Here is a 9,183-nt window from a genome sequence, read left to right as displayed (position 1 = left end):
ACAGTGTCCTGTTAACAGATGACTGTGAGATGTGTGAAGCAAATTAACCTTGTCTAACAAGACGTTGACACAGTTTGTCAATAAGCCTGTCGTAAAGATTTGTGTGCGTGTGTGTGTGTGTGTGTGTGTGTGTGTGTGTGTGTGTGTGTGTGTGTGTGTGTGTGTGTGTGTGTGTGTTTTTAGAGAGATGGGGAAGGGGCAGCCGCATGCTTGCCTATCCACTTAACCCATTGTCTGTAGAACAAGACTCTTTAATCACTTCCTATTTACCAAAGACCTGTGGAAACAACTGGAAAAGTCCATGAGATATCCACAATAGACTGACCCATGCTATCCTGTTCCAGAGTGTTTGTCTTTCTCTCAAACCACTCGGCCGCTCCACAGACCATCCAGTGGTCGTCGAGTGGTCAGTGCCGTGGCGAGCATGCCAGCGGCCCCTGCGGTCTGACCGGTGATAATTTGGGCACTTTCTTGGCCGGCTTTTTAAATCATAAGTTACTAAATTTGGAGTTTCCTGATGCTGGTTCTTAGCGGGCAGCAAAGGTATTTGTCTTCTCACTACATAACAGCTCCCCTGGCTCCAAACACGCACTGTTACTCACGGTGACCAAGCAGACATTTAAGAACAGAAATTGAAGCATAAATCTCTTCCACTGTATGTGTTTAAAGGTCACTGCTTATGGACAAATAATAAACGAGCTGTTGGGGTAAAAGTAAATCCACAGGCAGCCGTGACTTGAATGATAATAAAATAAATGGCAATATAACTTTGTGACATGTGCTGTAGCTGGGGGCTATGGATCATGGAGGGGGGTGCAGGGGGACACATGACCCCCCTGCTCTCTGCCTGCTGCTGGCTAAAGACGGGATTTAGAGCAAAAGTTAAACTACAAACCCACTTTCTAAGAAGCGCCATGTGACTTCAATCTGAAATGAACATGAGCTATATATACACAAGTCCTGGCTCCTTATGATTTCCATATGCCTGTGATGTTATTGTTTTTCCTATCTCCATTACTTCCCATCACTTTACTGTGGGGAGCACCCACAACCAGCGCTGTGTTTTGTGTGGAGTGGACTGGAATGCGTCTAATCTCATGCAAAATGTAGGAGAACATGTTTTGTAGCCAGAGGTTATGTGAGGGTCGGGAGAACAGGAGAAGTTAGGAAGTTAGGAAAGGTGTAGTAGTTCAGTATGATGAGTCATGATGGGAGTAAGTATTTACATTTTGATGCTGCAACTCTGGGGTCCCATTATTCTGCAGGAAACTAGAAATGTGTTTGCCCACACAGACTCCGAAGGTCCAGTCTTACAAGCCATCTGTGCCGCTGACCGTGGGTTGCATTCTCCCAGGGGTAGGCGAAGCACCGAGCACAACCGAAAACACAGCCACTCATGCTGCACTGTTTACCAAGGCCAAGTGAAAGTGAACCAGAGGTGTCAAATCCAATCAGAGCTGGAACAACATTACCACTGGCCCGCTACTCCGCCAACATGTTCCCAGCTTGCCAGGCAGTGATTGTAATACGGCGACTGTCACTGTCAGTTGCATCGCTCTTCTGAGTGCTACGTAAACAGAAAAAGGTGGAGGAGGGTGGAGAAAGGTGGAGAGCATGGGTCTGTCGGAGGGTGAGAGGGGAGGGGAGGGGAGGCGAGGGAGGAGTAAAAGTGAGCCGAGCAGAGCATTACCTCAGGAGAGAGAAAACAATGAGGTCAGATCTATAGCTGTGCTGTGGCGGGGAGGTGAAGCTGTGGCGGGGAGGTGAGGCAGTGTGTTTGGGTTTCAGGATGGACCCAGCTGGGGCCGCCGGGACGCTCTGCATTTCATTTTTTCTTTTTCTTTCTGTTTCTTTTTTCTTTCTTTCTTTTTCTTTTTTCTTTCTTTCTTTCTTTTTCTTGTACTTGGCCAATTCCCCCTGCTGTCCTGGTCGTTGCTCCACCCCCTCTGCCGATCTGGGGAGAGCCGTAGACTAGCACATACTTCCTCCGATACATGTGCAGTCACCAGTCGCTTCTTTTCACCTGACAGCGAGGAGTATCACCGGCAGGACATAGCACGTGGGAGGATCATGCTACTCCCCCCAGTTCCCCTCTACCTCTACACTACCCAGATGTCTGCATTTCATTTGTTCTTTCTTTGCCTTTTTACAATGTCAGGAAAAATGGCTGTGGGATGAAGGGCTGGGGTGTGTGTGTGTGTGTGTGTGTGGGGGGGGGGGGGGGGGGGGGCGTGCAGGAACACTTTCACTCACAGGCTCATCTGGACCAGATATCCGCCGTTACTGACACACACACACACACACACACACACACACACACACACAAGCAAGTGGTGTGTATGCATGCAGCGTTTAATTTACTATGCAGTGCCAGTAATGCTCTGCAGAGTTTAATGGTGTTTATTTGAGTTTTCCCATGTCCCTCTATGTGCTCCCTGCACCGGGCCATTAAGAGCCCTCTTCCTGTTCATTACAAGGAAATACAGTATCCCGGTTCACACACACACACACACACACACGCACGCACGCACGCACGCACGCACGCACGCACACACACACACACACACACACACACACACACACACACACACACACACACACACACACACACACACACACACACACACACACACATTGCCAGACCCATGATACAACATGCAACACTGTCCTTTCCCCTCTACAGTCTCTGTCCCTCTACTCATCACACCACCAACAGTCTTGGATGTTTGTCATGGCTAACCTGCACAGCCTCTCCAACACAAAGAGTTTGAAATACTCACATCGCACCTCTCTAAACTCCCCAAAAACACAGATGTGAGGGCCTTAATGGTTCTCCTCGATCTACAGTGATAGATGATTATGATGAGTGACATGATTAATGATTTTAATAAAATCTTACAGCACACCAAAAAAAGGAGTCGTCCCACAATTTTTGCATTGTTGATTTTTGCTCTTGAATTGTTTCCCTTGTGCTTAGGATAACAGCCTTCCCTGTGCTGTCTGTCACTGTAATGATGTTTGATGTCTCTCCTCCCAGGACCCCGTGGTCCATCGGGACTTCCAGGGGATCGGGGTCTAACAGGTATTCCTGGACCTCCAGGGCCTCCCGGCCCCCCAGCGCCAGCCAGTGCCCGCATCCCAGAGCCAGACCATAGTAAGACCTGGACAGCTGCTATCACACTCCATACAATCATCACATCACATAAAGTCCACACAAATCATTCAGAATAGCCTCTGTATTTATTATTGTATTTCCTGGTCTTAATTGCTATAGTTTTTCATTTCGATATTGTTACATTTTCCATTCTCTGGGTTTGTATAAAAGTGGACGACCATTCTGGTGCAGCTCATGAATTTTCACACCCCTATATTATGGACTTGGAACTGTCCCAAAGGTGAAACTCCAGATGGATAGTCCATCCCTGTCAGACAACCACCCCCAACCCCTCGTCCTCACATTAGATGGTCTCCTTCTGGGCCAAGCCAGAGGAAGTGACCTCAGTCCAAACAGAATCAATTTGCCATGAGTCCAACACTAGTCGAACAGCACCTGCATGTACAATAGTTTAGTAAATGATATGTATGTATGTTGAGAGGGTTCGCAGATATGTTCTCCTGTGCTAAATGTGAGCTCTTCAAATTGTTAAATGCAAGTTTCAGGTGGATTGAGCCAAAAGAGAACATCAGAGGAGAGAAAAGGGTAAAGGGCAAGTTGTAGATCTTGTGTTGTCACTCTCTGCTCTCTACCCATCAACTAGGACAGAATCAACTAGAAGTGCACTCGGAGAGTGCAGACCTCTGCCAAGGCCAATACTCCCGTCTGCTATGAGATGCACATTTTCTGAGTCGGATCAGAACGCTGACCCTGACCTCCCACCTCCCACCACCCAGATACACCTAGCCACTCCCTCTAACCACCCCTCGAAACCTACGACCTTCCTATCCCTAGTTAAGCACATTTTCCCTGGCCCTGCCCCCTTTCCTGACCACTCCCTCTACCCACCCCTCGAATCCCGACTCTACGACCTTCCTATCCCAGTTACAGCCCATTTTCCCTAGCCCTGCCCCCTTCCTTGCCCCGCCCCAGATTGGATCCACGCCTAAATTTACCAGGTTCTTCCTTGGCCCCTGCTACACCCTTCCACCAAGTTTCATGAAAATCGGCCCAGTAGTTTTTCCGTAATCCTGCTAACAAACAAACAAACACAAACAAAACGGCAGCGAAAACATAAGCTCCTTGGCAGAGGTAAAGATCAGTCCGTGGAGGTAGAGAGGGTCTGAGTCTGTGATAGACGTGAACGCCACATGCTGGGATAAGAAGAACCTGTCCACCACTGATGTCACTCAACAGCTTCCAGATGTAGGCAGCTCAGACAGCTGAGGGGGAGTGTGAGAGACAGGGGGCTTGCACCAGCTCTTTCAAGGTCAAAGCATAGGCAGCGTTGGTATGTGGATAAGGCGGTAAAAATAAAGCCCACAGACTTGTGAGTTGTAGGTTCACATGTGGAGAAAGCTGTGGGTGAATTGAGGTTGGCAGCGATGCATTCGGAGTCTGTGAGCCATTTATTTCACATCAAAGTAACAGTAGGGCATGCAGGGCTTCTGCGCTGAGCTTCCTTCTCAAAACACTGCCTTTATTTCCCTTTTACGTCTGCATCAGAAGGTTGGAATTCCCTCCTGCAAAATAGGACTTGCTCTCTAACCCCAGGTAGTGAGGTTTAGGACAACCCAGAGGCCTGTTAGCATTAGAATCTGGTTTCAGCCTTTGAATATCCTCGAATGCAAGACGTTCTCAAACATCTTCGTATCACGGACACCTCAAATAGACACGCTAGGCCCTGGACTCCCATTTGTATGAGATTAAAGAGAGTGTGTTGAGAGAGGGTCTGGTTTGGATGTCACTGGTCCTGATCTGGGACAGTCTGGCAGCTGGAAGATGTTTCTGGCCGACAGCCGCCCTCTCCTCCCCTCCCCTCCCCTCGCTGGGAGTCTGTCCTCCTGAGGCTCAGTGCTGTGACTGAAACGCTGTTCGCTGTCAGTGTGTGAAGGCCACACACTTCTCTTCTCATCACGCCCCTCTGTCCACTAGATGAGCTTGTAGTTGCCCCATCAGTGTCCTGTCATGTTTTTTTTTACAATCTTGCATAACTTTTTAATAAATGCAAAACACTGGTTTAATGACAGTACTTTCAGCAAAACCCCATGATACAAAGATCCTGTGTGCACCATCCTCTTCCATAATGCCAATGATTTTTAAATACCAAGTTTTTTTGGACAGTTTCATAGTGAAGATTTTACTGGGATTGTTTGCTCCTGTGCTGCTGAATGGGTATTTGTTAGAAAACACTGCCCCCTGGAGGTTCTTTGTCAGTAATGTGCAACATTTTTCAATTCTTCTCAACTGCACACTTACAGCACAAACCTGCAATAACAATGGGAATGATGGCAAATGATAGCCCCCCCCCCCCAGTTAATTATTTCACTATCCTAGGCCAAATGACTAACATCTGCATCTTATTAAATATGTTGGCATTTCATTTTTACCTCCAGGACAGGGAAAAGACCTGTTGTTCTCCAACACGTTTCACGACTCACGAGGTTTGCCTATTCCAGGACCTCAGGGTCCGGCAGGGCCAATCGGTGAGTGCTGCTCTCTGTCCAGTGGAGTCACATCCATCCATCCATCCATCCATCCATCAATCTATACATCAAAGATACTAATATTTAAAATGTTTTTAAAACACAAACATACTAATACTGCATATGGCTTCCATGGCTTTGTATGCAAGAGTGCAGAGTAAAAACACGCATCTCTATCTTAACCAGGGGACAGAGTACAAAGCATCAAACAAAAGTCAAATCCACGCACTGAAAGCCGCTCCCAAATGTGTATAAATAACACCCACTGTAGCTACAGCCTACATGTGACTTTTCGAGCACAGCGCTCTTCATCAGACATCAAAACCACTGCAAGGTCATATGACAGTTGTTTATGGTGGCACTAAGTCTATAAGCAAAAGACAACCTTTTCAGCTTGGCATTCATATCAATCCTTTTATGTAATGCACAGGTCCCCCAGGTCCCAAAGGCCCAGTCGGACCTCCTGGCCCATCAGGACAGAACGTAAGCTCTCTCACACTATGCTACAGGTAGTAGATGGCAGTAACATGCTGACTTAAAAAAAATACACATCAGCATTTGTTGCACATCTTGATCATACAGTGTTTCTCTTTGTCAATTTGAGTGTCTCTTCTGACTCAATGTAGGGGAGACCTGGAACCCCTGGAACGCACGGGCCTCTGGGACCGAAGGGAGAACGCGGGGAGAGAGTGAGTACACCATCCAAGGGTCAATTTCCCATTCGACTCTCTTTTATTTCGTCCACTTCCTTAAACAAACCTCTATATAACCTCTATATATCAAACCTCTATTATAAACCCCCACATCAAACCTCTATATAACCTCTATATAACCTCCCTCTGGCTTTTCAGGGTCCTTTAGGCTATCCAGGAGAGAGGGGCTTCAGAGGCGAGTCGGTAAGCCACCTCCTGAGGAATATGGCCAGAATAAACGAGTGTATGGAGGGAAACATCAACACATGTCACAGCTGGTTAAATTACTGTAAACTACACTAACCAGCGACACCACAAACTACACTAACCAGCGACACCACAGCCTCGGAAAGAATGGGCCATGGTTGCTGCTGCACTGTTTTTCTGGATGTTAAGAAATGGGTGTCCAATGTTGTTGTTGTTAATATTCTTCCACAGGGAACAGCAGGTCCCAAGGGAGAGCCAGGAGAGAAGGGCTTGCCGGTAAGAACGTGGTTGTGGTGGTGGTGGTGGTGGGTGTGTGTGTGTGTGTGTGTGTGGGGGGGGGGGGGGGGGTGTATCTGGATATGTAGCTTATGCCCTCATTGGGTGGCACAGGGCCTGGGGCCGGTTGCACAAAACACCTTGAGTTAAGATTTTCCTTTGAGTCTGAGCTAAGGTTTCCATCAAATAAAATTGGTTGCACAAAACAACCTCAAGTATTGCCCTTAAGTTTTCCTTCAAATGTTTAACCTTAAGGAGAAGACTTAAGGGTGTTTTGTGACACAGATTTTATTTTATGGAAACCTTAATTCGGAATTTAAGGTCAATCTTAACTCAAAATATTTTGTGCAACCGGACCCCAGCTCTTAAACCTTTACATGGTTGTGCGTTAAAGCCCTCGCCAAATGCGCCGAGGGGTGTGCCGCGGCCGGCAAGCTGGCATGCAGCTGCTCGAAAATGTGACTCGACGCAGCACAAGTATAATATAATATAGATGGGGAGATAACAGGGGAGAGTGAAAGCTATTACCAAGTATATGCACTACATTCACTCCTTCGGCTAACTTCTAGTCATAGTGAAATCACATAATTGACTCATTTTGCTGGGAACTGCCCTGCGACCCCCCCCCCCAATCAAGCTTACATTAGTATATAGGTCTAGCTGCCGTCGGCAAGGCTCCAAGTCGAGGCTGATGCACAAGTATGTTTTCCGCTTTAGTTACAAGACAAAGAAGTTCTAAGATTCCTGTGCTGAGCATTAAAAGATTTATCTGTGTCTAATCCCTACTTTTCCTTCGCCTCTTTCTCATTTTGCAAGAGCAAGCTAAATGTAAGAGATTTTTATTCATCACACGTTCACTTTGCACTGCAATGAATCTATTCAGTGACTTCAATTCAATCTAACCATGACCTACAGCTTAGGTCATGGTTATGATCTTTTTAAACTCACCGTGTTTACATGGCTGTGATTGGCCACAAATTGATGTTCAGCTGCATCTCTTGCACTTGTATATTAAGTCCATACCTTCTTAGCTATGGATCGTCACGCCGGAGTATTTCTTGTACATTTATTTATTTATTTATTTATCTATTATTTATTTTGTCTTTTTGTTGTTGTATAAGCATAATGTGATTTAATTTGGTGTTTTGACATGTGTGACGTTGTGTGTTTTGTTGTTGTTGTTTTGGTCCTTGGGGTGTGCTCTGGACTGCTGTCCCTTGTCACGACACTGTCCTCTTGACCCTAAAGCTGTCTGACTCCCTCTGCAAGCTACTGTCCCCATGGCTACCTTTCACAGTCACCTTCTCAGCATCTGACTTTGGCATATATAAACACAAACAGAATCAACAATGTAAGTCCTTTGACAGCACCACTCACCAGCATATTGGATGGCTGAATGAAAGATGGTGGAGTGATCAATTTAGAAGCCACTTTTGATCATTTTGTTTTCTAAATTTCAGAAAACACTGTGCTCTGTCTTACATTTAATCCGTGTTCTGTACGACTGGTCACAAAGCTTCATTGGACACCAAAGAAAATGTGTGAAATATATGCCAAATCACTCCATATGTTTTGGTGGTGGATACTGTTGGGTTAGAGGGTGGTGTGCTCTGAAGTGAGTGGAGTGGATACAGCTATCCTCTTTTATCCCACAATGCATCCTTGCATGATTTCGTCTTTAAGTACTGCACCACCTACAATTTCTATTTTGGATGTAAAAGCAACCTATTGGATGTTTCTAATGAATGAAAATGAAATGATGCCATTAACACAGAACAAAGGCAAGGTAGCTTTTTCTGAATATTATTATTAGTGGTAGTATAAATAGTAGTAACTTAGTATATATATATATATATATATATATATATATATATATATATATATATATAATAACTCAGTTAGTAATGCTCAGTGAACCCTTGCCTTTGTTCTCCAAAAGTATAGGGTTTATGTTATATTAATCAATGCATTTCATAGTGGGAATCATCACTCACCCAGGCACCAATAGCTCTAGCTATTCTTTGCATGCCTTATTTTGAAACAGTGATGTTTTTGGCTGCTTCTGTCTGTCTTGTCTTGTTCAATTCTGTTATTTTTTCATTTTGAAGGGATGACTCACAAAGCCAGTACCAGATAAACCATTCTCCTATTTATTTATTTTTTAACAAAAAAATAAATAAACAAATGCCTATGGAGATTTCAAAACCGTACTGGCTTCATCCAGTGAAATAATGCTGGGGAGCTGGATGGCATGCTGAAACGTAAACACTGCGACAGCGCCCTCCAGTGTTATGAGGCTGGTCTGTAACGTGCATGCTGTTGCTGCTCAGCCCAGCATGGCAGAGACTGGCTTGATGTAGCAGCATGG

General features: G+C 45.6%; 1 protein-coding gene across 2 annotated transcripts in view; it reads left to right on the top strand.

The window, feature by feature from the left end:
- Positions 1-9,183, top strand: part of emid1 (EMI domain containing 1) — a gene marked incomplete at its 5' end in the record, with an annotated part of 69,557 nt that overhangs the window by 57,913 nt on the left and 2,461 nt on the right. For both annotated transcript variants that reach the window (XM_083643820.1, XM_083643821.1), the window contains 6 exons: positions 3,038-3,154; positions 5,551-5,640; positions 6,071-6,123; positions 6,267-6,329; positions 6,492-6,536; positions 6,771-6,815. In XM_083643820.1, coding sequence (XP_083499946.1) covers positions 3,038-3,154; positions 5,551-5,640; positions 6,071-6,123; positions 6,267-6,329; positions 6,492-6,536; positions 6,771-6,815 — 413 coding nt within the window. The remainder of the gene's footprint in view (positions 1-3,037; positions 3,155-5,550; positions 5,641-6,070; positions 6,124-6,266; positions 6,330-6,491; positions 6,537-6,770; positions 6,816-9,183) is intronic.

Source organism: Poromitra crassiceps, assembly GCF_964638095.1.
Source record: "Poromitra crassiceps genome assembly, chromosome: 10".
Classification (NCBI taxonomy): domain Eukaryota; kingdom Metazoa; phylum Chordata; class Actinopteri; order Beryciformes; family Melamphaidae; genus Poromitra; species Poromitra crassiceps.
The sequence above is the reverse complement of the archived record's forward strand: the minus strand, read 5'-3'. Positions and strand labels throughout refer to the sequence as shown.